Source organism: Garra rufa, chromosome 25, assembly GCF_049309525.1.
Source record: "Garra rufa chromosome 25, GarRuf1.0, whole genome shotgun sequence".
Lineage (NCBI taxonomy): Eukaryota > Metazoa > Chordata > Actinopteri > Cypriniformes > Cyprinidae > Garra > Garra rufa.
In genome coordinates this window covers 27233231-27250730 of record NC_133385.1, presented here as the reverse complement: position 1 = coordinate 27250730, position 17500 = coordinate 27233231, and the positions used below count along the sequence as shown (strand labels likewise).

Here is a 17500-nt window from a genome sequence, read left to right as displayed (position 1 = left end):
CTCACACTACAACTCATTGCCGGTCAGTTACTCAAGTCCGTCTGTATGTGTGTGGCCTGATATAAAAGAAACACTGTGTATCATACTCACCTCCATCTGTGGCAGAAAAGAAAAAACAACAAAGTAGTGTTTTAGAAAAGAGCAAGAGAGCACCATCAGCCCAATGGCTCTATTAAAGCTGGACAAATTCAACTCAATTGACCTGCGATTTTCCCCATTACCTCTCAAACTCAAATGCCATTACCAGGCCCGCGTGAGATCTGTGCTTGCGGAAAGCTCAGCAGAATTTGACAACCCGTAGTTCACAAAACTAAATTAAATATGTTCGATATACTGTTTTTTGATAACTATAGTGTAAATAAACTAAGATACACTATAGTGCCCAAAGGATTGGAACACCCCCTTCTAATGAACAGGTTTGACCAATGTAGTCGTTTTCATGAGTACAAATCTTTATGTTTAAGCATATAATAATATTCTAGAGGACTGTGTGCTTCTAATGTTACAGCAACAGTTTTGACAGGACCCTCTTCAATTCTAACATGACTTTTGTGTATAAGGCGAGGTTCAAAAAGAAATGATTGATTCAGTCAGTTGTGGAAGAACTTGACTTGTCTGCACAAAGCAAAGTCCTAATCCCAGCTGAACACCTCTGGTGTGACTTTAAATGCAGACCTTGAGCCAAAAACTCATCACCAAACACCAATGACTTGTACATACACCACATGGACAAAAGTAGTGGGACACCCCCTTCTTTAGAACAGAAAAAGGCACTTCCAAAACGGTTGTGACAAAGATTCATGTATTTATAAATTGTATTTTCATCTCTGTTGGAACCATTTTGGAAGTGTTAAAAATGACTGCACCCACAGTTGTAAGTCATTGGTGTTTGGTGATGAGTTTTTGGCTCAAAGTCTGCATTTAAAGTCACTCCAGAGATGGGATTAGGACTTTGCTTTTTCTGCAGTCCAGTCAAATTCTTCCACACTGACTAAATCAATCATTTATTTTTGAACCTTGTCTTATACACAGAGGCATTGTCATGTTAGAATAGAAAAAGGTCCTGTCAAAGCCATTGCTATCAAATTAGAAGCACACAATCCCCTAGAATATCCTTATATGCTTAAACATTAGGATTTGTACCCATGGAAATTACTACAGAAGTCAAACCTGTTTATTAGAACAGGATATCCCAATACTTTTGGCAATATAGTGTATATCTGAAGGGAATAATTCACTCAAAAATTAAAATTCGCTGAAAAGGACCTACCCTCAGGCCATCCAAGATGCAGATGAGTTTGTTTCTTCATTAAAAGAAACAAATCCATTATTAAGGCATTTTAAAACATTGCTTCTAGTCAAAATACGAGACTATAATAACAACACTATCTCCAGTCCACAAATCGCCCTCGCACATCAAAATCCATAAAGTTATTTGTTTAGAACTGTTTTTGCTTGCAAATGGTGTTTGATCTGTGCATATTTCTCTCCTGATTCAGACGAGATCAGACTTTTTCTACAAAATTATGGATAGAAGAATCATATTTTTACTGGAAGCAACAGTTTGAAGTTAAAACATGATATTAATGCAGATTTTTGCTTCACAAAATGATTACTTGTGGATTATTGTGATGTTTTTATCTACAGTGGTGGCCAAAATTATTAGAACACTAGTATTTTCACCAACTAAGAAATGGTTTTAAGTTAGTTATTTCTATCTTTTGCTGTAGTGTGTCAGTAGGAAATATCATTATATTAATTTTGCCATTAATTGTAATAATCCAGTGAGACTAAATCAAGAAGAACTGAGGAAACGTCTCCAAGATGCTTCAAGAAACCTACCTGCAAAGCTACCTGAAAAACTATGCGCAAGTGCACCTAGGACAAAATCTACTTTTAATGCAAAATGTTGATTTAATTTAATTAATAGAAGTACATTGATAAAGAAAATCTATTTATGACATTAGTTTTGACAGCATCCTCATTTTACAGCATTTTTACACAACTTTTAACAGCACTGTAGCTTTACAGGTAGGTTTCTTGAAGTATCTTGGAGACGTTGCCACATGTCTTCTGGATTTAGTCTGTCTCAGTTTGTTTTGTTTCTTCATGTCATTTCAGAAAGACTGGATGATAATGAGATCAGATCTCTGTGTGGAGCACTGGCTGTTGCCAGACTCCTTGTGCAAACACAAATCTCACTGGATTATTACAATTAATGGCAAAATGAATGTTTGAAAATGTAAACTGATATTTCCTACTGACACACTACAGCAAAATATAGAAATAACTGACTTAAAACCATTTTAGCTGGTGAAAATACTAGTGTTCTAACAATGTTGGCCATGTGTTTCGACTCTTCTGCAGAGGAACCACAGGTGCAATGCAAAATGTTTCAAAATCTGTTCTGATGAAGAAACAAACTCATCTAAATCTTGGATGGCCTGAGGGTGAGTATATTTTCAGCCAATTTTCTTTTTTTTTGGGGAGGGGGGGGGGTGAACTACCCCTTCATTACAAGTGTTTGGCTTTTTATTTGAATAATTAAAAATAATAGTATTTTATCTTGTTTTCTAGTATAAATATCTAAAAAATTCTTGAATCAAGATGCATTTATTTCTTAATGACTTAAGATATTATGTCTAGTTTTCTGAATAAACAGTCTAAATGTTGTTAGTTTTTGCTTAAAACAAGCAAAAATATCTGCCAATGGGGTAGGAAAAATAATCTTGATTAGCCTTTGAATTGAGATTATTTTTCTTACTCCAATGGAAGATATTTTTGCTCGCTTTAAGCAAAAACTAACTAAATTTTCATATTTTTTTTCAGAAAACAGGACAAATATCTTAAAGGGGTCATCGGATGCAAAACTAACTTTTACATGTTGTTTACACATTAATGTATGTTGGTAGTTTGTGTACACAACCAACCTACAATGATAAAAATCCACCCAGTAGTATTTTTTTAATCTTTAAAAGTAATATCCCCTTTTTAAAATCAGGTCATTCTCAGCTTCTTGTCGGTGTGATGTCACACCAACGACAGAGGCCGCTCCCACGATAGTTGACTGACATGAGCGCCTTACTTTAGACCCGCCCTCACTGAGCTGAAACAGTCTGACTCCTATAGCCATTGTGTCGACTCCGGTGCAGACAAGAATGTCTCCGATTGAGCGAATTGAGCTGTTCTGTTGTTGGATGTAATAATGAACACAGTAGTCGTCATTTACTGAAGACACAGAGGAAAACGTTACTTTTGTTTTTGAAAGGAAAGCGCCGATCCCGATCAACATATGCGTCTATGTTCGTGCGAATCATTCCTGATACAGCTTCACCCACAGCAGAAGTGAGTATAAAGGTTTTTATGCATCTTTGTGAATGGCCTTTCTTAATAATGTGCTTGTTGGCAAGTTTTGCCGCTAAACGCTGCCAAAGTCCTTTTAAGACAAGTCATGTCACTCGGCGGCCATCTTTGAAACGCATCTCGGGCATTCAAGTGCAGCTCCTATCTCTTTGAATGGGGAAACATCAAATTCTCCAAAACTGTTCGCCAAACTTACGATTAAATTTCATATTTGAAATCTCCAAAGAAATCCAACAAGAACTGCCTCATAAATATAGTTCCTTGTGCTTTAAAAGCGTAAAAAAACGCTTAGTTTTCCGTCTAGATGAGCCAGTGCGCATGCGCAGTACTGAACACACGTCTTGAGTGCCGACTGTTTCTATAGCAACCGGGACTTCTTACGGCAGCTGTAGTGACGCGCTGACTTTACTAATCAACGATTGGCTCTTTCACTAGAAGGCGGAGCTTCGCGGCCATATTGACCATTGAATTTTTCCCATTCAAAACTACACGAGTGACATGTCTTTGGTATTCTATAGTCTTTGACGCTGCTAAATGCGGCTAAAGTAAACATTACGTCTCATAATCCCAGAGAGGGGCGGGGCGAGCAGAGCTCATTTGCATTTAAAGGGGCCACGTCTTAAAATGAGTTGAATTTTTACAGAGCTGATTTTGACAAGGTAAAAGGGTGTTTTTTTTTTACAGTACTATTGAGAATTAACCAAAGTATAGTATAGCCTTTTTATTAAGACCCTAAAGAATCATATGAACTTGTGGAAAATGGGCATCTGATGACCTCTTTAAGTCATTTTACTTGTCAAGTAAATGCATCCCGAATCAAGAATTTTCAGATATTTCTACTAGAAAACAAGACAAAAATCATTTTTTGCAGTGTAAGTAGCACAGGTATATTTGTAGCAATAACAAGTGATAGATTTTTCTTTTATGCCAAAAATCATTAGGATATTAAGTAAAGAGCATGTTCCATGATGATAGTTTGTTAATTTTCCTACCCTAAATATTACAAAACTTAAATTTTGATTAGTAATATGCGCTTTTCTCAATATTTAGATTTTTTGGCACCCTCAGATTCTAGATGTGTGTTGTTGTCCTATCCTAACAACCACACATCAATGGAAAGCTTATTTATTCAATTTTCAGGTTTAAAAAAATTGACCCTTATGACTGGTTTTGTGGTCCAGGGTCACATATTGTGTTACTCCATCAATATGTAATAAAAACAAATACTTAGGGACCCAAAAAACCCAACCTTCAACCCCATTGTAGCATATTCATTAGTGTGTGCTCACCTTTCATGGCTTCGGCAGTCTGGATGAGCTCTGTGACTGAGCCCGCCACTTTCTTGGACAGCGTGGCCAACTGCTGTTTCTGTTCGGCCGTGGGTTTCTGCAGGACCTTTGTGGAGTAAACACACGAGGTTAATCACAGGAACCCAAGCACAAACACATCCTATAAAAGCTGTCTGCGCGCCCACTCACGAGCAGGACTTGTTCGAGCAAGTCGACGTATCCGGTGGTGCACTCGATGCCGTAGAGCAAAGCTTTATTCCTCACATCCTCGCCCACTTCTGGGTGGTAGGCGGCTTGCTGCAAGACACAAACACAAATTTATGGTACGTGATGATTAGCTCCAGATGTAATCTGGAGATTTTGGTGACTTTGAGAGAAAAATCTGTATGTAGCTTTATATGAATTTGTGGACTGAAGGAAAAGCATTACTTCATGACAACACTAGAGGGCATAATTGAGGAGTCGAAAAGTAGGTTAGAGCCAAATGACATTGAGAAAATGAGCAAATGGTATTCATTGGACATGGAGAGCACAACAAGGTGTGTATATAAACACATTATTGTTCATTTCCAACCGTACAGTTGACCAGCATACGGTGAGATTGTCTATGTGTGAGTGGGCATATGTCTGTGTGATGGTGGATAAGCACCTTGCAGGTGGTCAGCATGTCGGAGATGGCTTTGCGGCTCAGGTTGGCAGTGGATATCACGTCCTCCTGCTGAGCAGAGTTGCCTGCTGCCACCGCTTTGGCCGTAGCTACAGTGATGCCCTTGGTCATGCGGATGAACTCTTCTGGGGTGGTGGATTTCTCCGGAATGTCCTTGGACTGGAAAACCTAGAAAGCAGATGATGCAACGGTGAGGAAAATGAAGAAATATTTTATATGTCTATAGCTCTTTAATGAATCATACTGTACATTTTTAGAATCAGTCACATGACCAGGGAGGCACTAATACAGTTAATGCCATCAGGATTTCCCAAAGTCCTGGTGGGCATCTGATAACACAAACATTAAACCAGAAGATAAATCTCTTGCCTTCCTGTACCACTATCTCAATCTGTCACACTGCTTCTGATAAGTGGAGTAGGGACGCCCATGGGAGAAGGAGAACGAGGAGCAGGTGGAGAGCAGGCAAACGCTCACATGGCGTATTACGTCGTATAACCAGTTCATATCACAGATGGATGGGTTTTTACCTCTGTCTGGGCTAAAATTAATTAGGCTGGACCTAATTGGTTCTAATTTACAGCCAGATTGTAATACAAGCTGATTGTATCAGCATTTTAATTAAGCTCAAAACAAGCATGATATGTACTAGTCCCAACAAGTGCTTAAAGGAGGGGTCTAATGCTATTTCATGCATTCTGAGTTATTTACACTGTCAAAGGGTTCGTTCACCTGTTATTAATTACTCACCCTTAGGTCGTTCCAAACCTGGCATTTGTTCATCTTTAGAACACAATTTAAGATACTTTTGATGAAATCCAAGAGCTTTCTGACCCTCCATAGACAGCAAGAGTTATTCCACAATCAAAGTCCAGAAAGGTACCAAGAACATAGACAAAATAGTCCATGTGACATCAGTGGTTGCTGAAAACTTGCTTCAGCTTATGCGCTGTTTGTTCTGATTGGCCAGTTGCCGTTATTTAGTTCGTAATTATTATTAAGTAGAGAATTTTAAGATTTCTTTCACTTGCATGATAAGTTTTGGAAGCAAACTTCCAGGAGCTCGGCTGTTTTTGGAAAGAATCGTAAACCTTTATCTTTCTTTTATAAATCTGATAGAACACTTTTTGGAGATATGAAGGATGCAGGTGAATAGGTACTCAAGTTTAACATGAGATTGGGTGTGTTATGCCCCCTTGAAAAGAACTTCAGAAGATATTTTGACAAATGTGACTTTGGTGGTATATTTGTAGCAATAGCCAACAATACATTGTATGCTTCAAATATATGGATTTTTCTTTTATGCCTAAAATCATTAGGATAATTAATAAAAATCATGTTCCATGAAGATATTCTGTAAATGTCCTAATGTAAATATATCCAAACTTTTTGATTAGTAATATGCATTGCTGAGAACTACATTTGGACAACTTTAAAGGCGATTTTCTCAATTATTATATTTTTTCCACCCTTAGATTCCAGATTTTCAAATAGTTGCATCTCGGCCAAATAATGTCCTATCCTAACAAACCATACATCAATGGAAAACTGATTTATTCAGCGCTTTCAGAAGTATGAATGAAAAAATGACCCTTGTGACTGGTTTAGGGTCACAAATGTCTCAGTGTTTTGCCCATACTGTGTTGTTTGGACAACATTGACTTTTAAAGTGGTTTTTTTTGGGTCCACAGAACAAAGCCATGAGGGTGGGAAAATAATGGCTATATGTTCCTTTGTGAAGAACTATTCTTTAAGAGTGAAAAGCACATTATTCTCTTGAAAATGTTCAATATTCACATAAAGAATGTTCCGTACAGTGAGTTCCTGTTTGATGCACTCGATAGTGGCTTCAAGAGCCCTCGTCCCGCGAGTGGCCTCATCTTCCACAGCTTTCACAGTTTTCAGCAGAGAGGTCACATTCGTCACCATCACCTGTAAGATCAGAAAACATGGGAGGTCAAAGTCTCGGACTGGTTTTGAACTCCTTTTCCCGCTTTATGTATGACAGCTTAAGTGAGCTCAACTAGAGAATGTCAACAGTTTTGTAGCCAGTATTTCACTGAAATAAGGTCAGATGCAATGCTATGATTAGAAGAGCTGTATCGAACAGCTCAGCGAAAAATATCAGACGAGGTCAACCAGGTTATGTTCTTTTTAAGGGGGAAAAAACCCACTGTTACATCTAAATCATATATCAAAACATTACAATATACAGTTGAAGTCAAAAGTTTAGGACTGACCTGAATAAGATATTTCACATATAGTCCAAAAGAGAAAATAATAGTTGAATGTATGATTCAATCATTCAATTGGTGTTTCAGCATTTATTTTGTATTTGAACTCTTTCCAACAATGACTGTATGATTTTGAGATCCATCTTTTCACACTGAGAACAACTGAGGGACTCTTATGCTATTACAAAAGGTCCAAACACTAATGCTCCAGAAGGAAAAAACATGCATTAAGAGCTAGGGGTGAAAACTTTTGACTTTTCATTTAGTTTCCCAGAAGACAAAATAAGCTAAACCTTCTCTAATAGTTGAATATGTTGCCCTCAGTTGCCCTCAGTGTGAAAAGATAGATCTCAAATCACACAGTCATTGTTGGAAAGGGTTCAAATACACAAAAATGCTTAAAAACAAAAGAATTTGTGGGACCTGAAGGATTTTTCTGAAGAACAGCAGGCAGTTTAACTGTTCAGGACAAACAAGGGACTCATAAACAAATATCACTTCAGCTGTAGATCATTCAGGTAACACAGTTTTAATAATCAAGTGCATGTAAACTTGAACAGGGTCATTTTTATAAATTAGTTTATTATTTTCAATGGGGGACTATATGTAAATGTCTTTTCCGTATGTGAAATATCTTATTCAGGTCAGTACTAAACAAAAAAAAAAAAAGGATTTTGTATGACCCCTTTTGCTTAAACAATTAACATTTTGCAGATTCTGCAAGGTGTATGTAAACTTTTGACTTTAACTGTAGTCAGATGATCGAACTGGACTTTTTAATGGACCACAGCTGAGGTCTGTAATGGATTCTAAATCGTGCTTGAGGCAAAGTTTTAAACACAAAAGGAAAAAGGGGGAAACCTAAGAAAACAAAAAGGGGCCTAAGACAGAGCCCTGGGGGACGCCACTATTACTTTCAACACACACTGAAGAAACAAGCACATACAGTGTCTGAAGCAAAATCCCAGAGGATCCCAAGTCGCCATATGTTGAAGGAATGTTAAAAAATCCTTTATGAAGGTCACAACAGCATTGCATCTCATTAAGTATGCTAAATAAAACATATGTTGCATGTATGTGGATGTTAATCCAAGAGGTTTAAAGGGGTTTAGAGAATGCTTGAAAATGTGTATGCTACATATCAAATTTCTGTTTAATTAGGTTTACAAAATGAATCAGTACTGCCATGTAGAGAATCATACATGGCATTGGAGAGAAGACAGAAAAAAAAATAGAGGACGGAAAGGAAGCAGTCCTTATGTTGTACACACACACAGCATGGTTTGTACCCTGCAGTGTGGCCACTGAGTCACTCACACACACACTATGATCACTGTAAGATATGGTTTGATTTGTGGCCACACACCAAGATGACAGCGAGCGAAGACAGCACCCAGCCAAGAAAATGAGAGACAGGGCCAGCTGTTAGACAGGCGGACACACATACACACACAATGATAGTCATCCGAACGAGACATGATCCTCACAAAAAGACGAACTTACAGACACGCACTTACAAACAACATACCTTGGCTGCACTTTTCAGCTGATACATGGACGGATCGTCTGCTGCCTTGCCCGCGGCACATTTAGTGGCACTAATCAGCTCAGCCAAAGCTTTAGCGACGTCTCTGACTGCATTTATCAGGACGACCTGAAAGAGATAGAGAGAAGACTTTATCACAACCACCTTTAGTCATGATATGCCACACTGGCTTTATCCACTTCCATAATGCATTGAACTCTTCCAAGGGTGCAGTTCTTTATCGGAACCACCTGCATAACACCAAACATTATACATTAATAACCCTCTGGTTGTTTTCGGATTGCTGTCACACTTGTGACAAGGAACAATTGCTTATAAATCTTTCATTATGCTATATTATCACCAAATATTAGATTCAATCTTTTTGTCAACTTGTTTTTTTTTTCATTTAGGACTGGTTTTGTGTTTCTATTTGCATCTGATTAATCATAGGTCTCATTTATTCGAAAGTAGGTACCTCATTTTTTGAGTGAAAAAAAGCATTTTTTATAAATAATTTTCACAATATTAAACAAAAAATTATAAACATTTGCACTGTTTCTCCCACTAGTGTGCTTTAATGTTTAATCAGGAAGTTTGCTTTTACATGCTTTTATTTTGTACAAAATTGCAAGAAGTCACACTTGTGATGTTCCCGGTCAAAAATGACCGGACTCTAAACAATTGCTTATAAATCTGTCATTATGCTATATTATCACCAAATATAGGATTCATTCTTTTTGTCAACTTGTTTTCTTTCATTTAGGACTGGTTTTGTGTTTCTATTTGCATCTGATTAATCGTAGGCCTCATTTATCTGAAAGTAGGTACCTCATTTTTTGAGTGAAAAAAGCATTTTTTTCGATATTAAACAAAAAATTATAAAAATTAGCAGTTTCTCACATTAGTGTGCTTTAGTGTTTAAGCAGGAAGTTTGCTTTCAAATGCTTTTATTTTGTATAAAAATTGCAAAAAATCACACTTGTGGTGTTCCCGGTCAAAAATGACCGGACTCCAAACAATTGCTTATAAATCTCTCATTATTCTATATTATCACCAAATATTGGATTCATTCTTTTCGTCAACTTGTTTTCTTACATTTAGGACTGGTTTTGTGTTTCTATTTGCATCTGATTAATCATAGGCCTCATTTATCCAAAAGTAGGTACCTCATTTTTTGAGTGAAAAAAGCATTTTTTTATGAATAATTTTCACAATATTAAACAAAAAAATATAGAAATTTGCACTGTTTCTCACAGTAGTGTGCTTTAATGTTTATTAAGGAAGTTTGCTTTTAAATGCTTTTATTTTGAATAAAAATTGCAAAAACTCACACTTGTGGTGTTCCCGGTCAAAAAATTACCAATGACTCCAAACAATTGCTTATAAATCTCTAGGCCTCATTTAACCGAAAGTAGGTACCTCATTTTTTTGAGTGAAATAAGCATTTTTTATGAAAAATTCTCACATTATTAAACAAAAAATTATAAAAATTTGCATCATTGCGTAAAAAAATATTTCGCAGTTTTTATTTACATTTGAACAAAAAGTGGCATGTCTAAAATTACTCATACTCTTCTCAATAATCAATAGAAAAGCCTTTATTGGCTATTACAGCAATCAAACGCTTCCTATAATTGCTGAACAGCTTTGTGCATGTCTCCACTGGTATTTTTGCCCATTCATCTTTAGCGATGAGCTCCAACTCTTTCAGGTTGGAGGGTCTCCTTGCCATCACCCTGATCTTTAGCTCCCTCCACAGATTCTCAATTGGATTTAAGTCAGGACTCTGGCTGGGCCACTGCAAAATGTTAATGTTTTTGTCTGCTAACCATTTCTTCACCACTTTTACTGTGTGTTTTGGGTCATTGCTGTGCTAAAATGTTTCTCTGCAGACTGCCTGATGTTGTTGTTAAGAATTTTGATGTATTGCTCCTTTTTCATGGTGCCGTTTACTGTGATTAGGCTGAAAAACACCCCCAAAACATTAGGTTCCCACCACCATGTTTGACAGTGGGGATGGTGTTCTTAGGGTTGAAGGCTTCTCCTTTTTTACGCCAAATGAAGGCTACATCATTGTGGCCAAACAATTACATTTTTCTTTCATCTGACCATAAAACAGAAGACCAGAAGTCGTCATCTTTGTCCAGATGAGCATTTGCAAAGGCCAAGCAGGCTTTTGTGTGCCTTATCTGGAGAAGTGGTGTCCTCCTTAGTCTGCGTCCGTGGAACCCAGAGGTCTGCAGTGTCCGTTGAACTGTCTGCCTTGAGATGTTGCCACCAGCAGAGCCCAGATTCATCAGGATGGCCTTGGTGGTGATCCTTAGATTCTTTTTTACCTCTCTCACTATCCTCCTGGCCAGCACAGGTGTCACTGACACAGGTGTCTGACAGATTTTTCACAGTGCGGAACGTCTTGTATTTTTTAATAATACATTGTACTACTGTAGCCACTGGAACTTCAAAACATTTAGATATGGTCTTATAGCCCATTCCTGACTTGTGAGCAGCCACAATGCGGAGTAGCAGTTCCTCAGTGAGCTCCTTTGTCTTTGTCCATGACTGTCCACAAACCAACAGCAGAGAATTTCTGTTTTTCACCTGTTGAGTTCATTAAAACAGCTGTTCCCAGTGAATCAGGCTAATTAGGATGCTTTAGAATAAGCTTGGACTATTTGGAATGGTATAGAACTGTGGATTTTCTCATAGACTGTGACAGTTTGCAAAGTGTATGAATAATTTTGGACATGTCACTTTTTGTTCAAATGTAAATAAAAGCTGAGAAATATTTTTTTCCCCCCACAATGATGCCTCTTGTACATCGTCTTATTATCTTTTGGGAGAAGCCTGTGTCATTTCCAGTCAAACAAAAAAAACTTGCTAGTTGAATAAAAGTAACTTTAAGTCAGAATTTGCCAGGGGTATGAATAATTTCGGGCTTGACTGTACATCTCTCATTATGCTATATTATCACCAAATATTGGATTCAATCTTTTGTACAAAATAAAAGCAAACTTCCTGATTAAATATTAAAGCACACCAGTGTGATAAACAGTGCAAATTTTTGTTTAATATTGTGAAAATTATTCATAAAAAATGTTTTTTCACTCAAAAAATGAGGTACCTACTTTTAAATAAATGAGGCCTACAATTAATCAGATGCAAATAGAAACACAAAACCAGTCCTAAATGAAAGAAAACAAGTTGACAAAAAGAATGAATCCAATATTTGGTGATAATATAGCATAATGACAGATTTATAAGCAATTGTTTGGAGTCCGATCATTTTTGACCGGGAACACCACTAGTGTGACTAGGTGAAATAAAACCCAAAAAAATTACGAACATTCTACAAATTCTGAGAAATACTTATACCCGGTGTGAACAAAGTCACTAAGTTTGAGTCCAATGCGATAACCTTGACTTGATAATATAATTTATAATTTATTATAACCTTGATAATAAGTATTTTCGGGAAAAAGAAAATCTTCTACAAGTCAATTTGACCCAAACACAACCAAAGGGTAAATCTTCAATGGCTAATTTAGATTTTGGCAAGAGATGTTTTGTGATAGAATGAGTCAGAGAGTGTCTGCACCCAAACGTCAAGACATTTGAGAGGAGAGCAAATGATATTCTCATTACACTGAGTCAGGGTGTGAAAAATAATAAATATAGTCCCGGATAAAAATATAGGAGCGGACAGAATTAGAACACACTGGTGTTGTGAAAATCCTATGATAGAGTATGAAGATGCACCAGCATGCACCTGTGTCTCTGGGTCCTCTGAGCCCATGCTCGTGGCGCCCAGTTTGACCACATCAGTGAGCTGTGTGATGGTCTTGGCAGAGGATTGGGCCGCCTGGGCTAGCTTGTCCTGGCTCGATGCGGCACCAGACACAAGCAGCTTGGTGTCCTCCACCAAAGCTTTAGCGGTTTTCAATATGTTCTCTCTGAAGTGTGCAGAAACAAATACACATCAGATAATACAGCAGACACCCAAGTTTATACAAAACATTAATGTTCTACTAGGTCTCACCTGTGGTCTGCAAAAGACTCTTCGTTCTCTGCGTTGAGCGTGCCGGCGGAGGCAAACATGATGGTGGTGTCCAGATCAGCGATGATGCCGGATACAGAGCTGGCTGCAGTTATGCAGGCCTGAGTTCCTTTATTTCCAGCCTGCAGGGCTGACAACACCATGGACACCTGCAGGAGAGAGCCAATCACACTTCATTATAAGCTCCATAGGCAGAGTTGGGAGAGCTTTCCAAGCCTGTAGCACATTTCTAGGGCGTTAATAATAAAATGAATATTTTATTTATTTTATTCAATGTATTAAATGGATTTAAATTAAACTGATAGTTTTATTGACACATAATAGTAGTAGTAATAATAATAATAATTGTACATATTTTTATAATGATATAATAGTGTTTTTAATTATTATTATTAATAATAACACTATTTTTAATAATATTTTTAATATAATAATACAATATTTTTATTAATAATAATAAATTTTTTTAATATAAGTTTTTGATTTAAATTGTTCAATTATAAATACATATAGTATATTGCATTATAATTTTAAAAGGTTGTTTAATATAATTACATAATTTAAATAGATTATATAAATCATATTTAGATTATATAACTAGATGGTATTTATTAATAGATAAAAAATATTATACATATATAATATTTAATAATATTTTAATATAATATTTTATAATAATATAATAGTATTTTTAATAATTATTATTAATAACAATAATAACAATATTTTAATATAATATGTTATAATATTATAACAATATTTTAAATAATAATAATAAAGAATATAATATTTTTTTAATTATTATCATTATTAATATTTTGTAAGGTTTTGATTATGTACTTTAAATTGTTAAAAATGAATTGTTTAGATTATGTACTTTAAATTGCAATTATAAATACATATAGTACATTGTATTATAATTTTAAAAGGTTGTTTAATATAATTACATAATTTAAATAGATATAAATAAATAACATAATATTTAGATTATATATCTAGATGGTATTAATAGATAATAAATATTATACAGATATAACATTTAATTATTTTTTTAATTTATTTTTAATATAATATTTTTTAAAACAATATTACAATATTTTAAATAATAATAATAATAATAATAATTATTATTATTATTATTATTAATAATAATAATAATGAATATTTTTAAATTATTATTATTATTATTATTATTATTAATAATAATAATAATAATAATAATGAATATTTTTAAATTATTATTATTATTATTATTATTATTATTAATAATAATAATATTTTGTAAGGTTTTGATTATGTACTTTAAATTGTTAAAAATGAATTGTTTAGATTATGTACTTTAAATTGCAATTATAAATACATATAGTATATTGCATTATAATTTTAGATTATATACCTTATTACATTAAACTATTTATTAAAAATATGTAATTATATTAAATATCACTTTACACTTATTTATAATTATAATACAATACAATATAATATATATTTCTAATTAAATTAATTGTATTTAAAAAAAATAATGGTTTTAAAAGGTTAATATATTAGAATTACATAATTTTGCACAAAAAACGTTTAATTATGCAAATACATGTAATAGTCTAACATGTAAAATAAAATGAAATATGTTTTAACAACCTACAATAGATGCAATATAAACTAGTCCTAGATCTGTATAAGCACAACTGCTTCTAACATCGTCAACATCAGATAGAGACAAATACTGAGTGATAGACTCTGACAAGCGACTGAAAGAAAGATGGACAAGTCTATTATTGTGAGACCATTACACTGGCACTTTCAGAAAGAGAGAGAGAGAGAGAGAAACAGACAGTGAGATATAGAGAATGATAGAGTTTTCTTCACTAGCAGATGAAAAGCCATAAGGGAGGCATTCGAATGCAACCATCTCCATTCACGTTTAATTCAGAAACAATTGCAGGCAGATCTGAGGTTTGAACTGAACGGGGCCAGTGGGGGACGCGGACACATTTAACAGAGCTCATTTAAAGCAGCAAGGGGTCACAGCGCCACCACAGCGGGACAGACTGACTCCAGCTACTGAGATGTAATCAAAGACAATATGACACACTGTCATCTGCTATATACAATCTCTACCAGGGCACTCATTCTAACAATGGTAGAAAAACAGCTGGAACACAACGAATGAAGTCACAAAGAAAGTGTAGTCATTAAAATGTGTAGATGACTATCATTGTACCTACCTGTGTTGTCAGTGTTGCCAGGGCGTTGCTGTGTGGTTTCTATGGTGTAGCTAGTTTAGTTGAAAGGGTGTTGCATTGTGATTACTAGGGTGTTGGGGGGAGTAGCAAGGCCATTTCTATGCTATTACTAAAACGCCGTCAGTAATCAAAAAGTTGTTGCTATTCTATTTTTTAGGGTGTTGGTGGTTGCCAATGTGTTGCTGGGGTGTCGTGGGTAGCTGACAGGTTATTGAGGGGAGTTGCATGGTGTTATGCAATTACTAAGGTGTCATCAGTAATCAGGGTGTTGCTATGCTTTTTTTAGGGTGTTGTTGTTAGTTGTCAGTGTGTTGCTAGGGTGTTGTAGGTAGTCAACACACTGGTAACCACCAACAACACCCTAAAACATAGCATAACAACACCCTTTGATTACTGACGACACCTTAGTAATAGCATAACACCATGCAACCCTCCGCAACATCCTGTTGACTACCTACACACTGCAACCCTAGCAACACACTGGCAACTAACAACAACACCCTAAAAAAAGCATAGCAACACCCTGATTACTGACGACACCTTAGTAATAGCATAACACTAACTCTATCATTCTTTATATCTCTCTAGTCAACAGGGTGTTGCGGAGGGTTGCATGGTGTTGTTATGCTATTACTAAGGTGTCGTCAGTAATCAGGGTGTTGCTATGCTTTTTTTTAAGGTGTTGTTGGTAGTTGCCAGTGTGTTGCTAGGGTGTCGTGGGTAGTTGACATGGTGTTGCTATGTTATTGCTAGGGTGTTGCGGGTGGTTGCATAGGTGCTTCTACGTTATAACTAGGTATCATCAGAAATCAAGAGGGTGTTGCTATGCTATTTTTTAGAGTGTTATTGGTGGTTGTCAATGTGTTGCTAGGGTGTAGTGGGAAGTCAACAGGGTGTAACAGGTGGTTTCATGGGTGGTGTTATGCTATTACTAAATTGTGGTCAGTAATCAATATGGTGTTGCTATGCTATTTTTAGGGTGTTGTTGGTGGTTGCCAGTGTGTTGCTATGGTGTCAACGGTGTTGCAGGGGTTGCATGGGTCTTGTTATGGCATTACTAAATTGTTGTGGGTGGTCAACAAGGTATTGAGTGGGCTTGCATGAGTGTTGTCATTGTATTACTAAAGTGTCATCAGTAATCAGGATGTTGCATGCTATTTTTTAGGATGTTGTTGGTGCTTGCCAGTGTGTTGCTAGGGTGTCGTGGGTAGTCGACAGGGTGTTGTAGAAGGTTGCATTGCTGTTGTTATGCTGTTACTAAGGTGTCGTCATTAATCAAGATCTTGCTTTGCTATTTTTTAGGGTGTTGTTAGTGGTTGTCAATGTTTTGCTGGGGAGTCATGGGTAATCAACAGGGTGTATTGGGTGGTTTCATGGGTGTTGCTATGCTATTACTAAAGTGTCATTAGTAAACAGAGTGTTGCTATGCTATTTTTTAGGGTGTTGTTGGTGGTTGTCAATGTGTTGCTAGGGTGTCGTGGGTAGTCGACAGGGTGTAACAGGTGGTTTTAATCGGTGTTGTTATGATATTACTAAATTGTCACCAGTAATCAATAGGGTGTTGCTATGCTATTTTTAGGGTGTTGCTAGTGGTTGTCAATGTGTTGCTGGGGTGTCGTGGGTAGTCGACAGTGTGTAATCGGTGGTTTCATGGGTTTTGCTATGCTATTACTAAAGTGTCATCATTAATCAATAGGGTGTTGCTATGTTATTTATTTTAGGGTGTTGTTGGTGGTTGCCAGTGTGTTGCTATGGTGTTGTGGGCAGTCGACAGCGTAATGCTATGTTATTGCTGCGTGTTGCGGGTGGTTGCATATGTGTTGTTATGCTATTACTAAGGTGACATTAGTAATCAGCGTTTTGCTATGCTATTTTTTTAGGGCGTTGCCAATGTGTTGCCAGGGTGTTGTGGGCAGTCGACAGAGTAATGCTACGTTATTGCTGCGTGTTGCGGGTGGTTGCATAGATGGTTCTATGCTATTACTAAGGTATTGTCAGAAATTAAAGGGTGTTGTTATGCAATGTTTTAGGGTGTTGTTAGTGGTTACCAGTGTGTTGCTAGGGTGTTATGGTAGTTGACAGGGTGTTGCATGGGTGTTGCTATTCTTATTACTAAAGT

General features: G+C 36.2%; 1 protein-coding gene across 1 annotated transcript in view; it reads right to left on the bottom strand.

Annotated features, from left to right (window-relative positions):
* Positions 1–17500, bottom strand: part of tln2b (talin 2b) — a 153624-nt gene that overhangs the window by 18411 nt on the left and 117713 nt on the right. Inside the window, exons 44-50 of the mRNA XM_073831436.1 lie at positions 13118–13284; positions 12848–13031; positions 9082–9207; positions 7135–7251; positions 5302–5487; positions 4842–4949; positions 4653–4758 (exon numbers count right to left, since the gene is read on the bottom strand). Of these exons, the coding sequence (XP_073687537.1) occupies positions 4653–4758; positions 4842–4949; positions 5302–5487; positions 7135–7251; positions 9082–9207; positions 12848–13031; positions 13118–13284 (994 nt within the window). The remainder of the gene's footprint in view (positions 1–4652; positions 4759–4841; positions 4950–5301; positions 5488–7134; positions 7252–9081; positions 9208–12847; positions 13032–13117; positions 13285–17500) is intronic.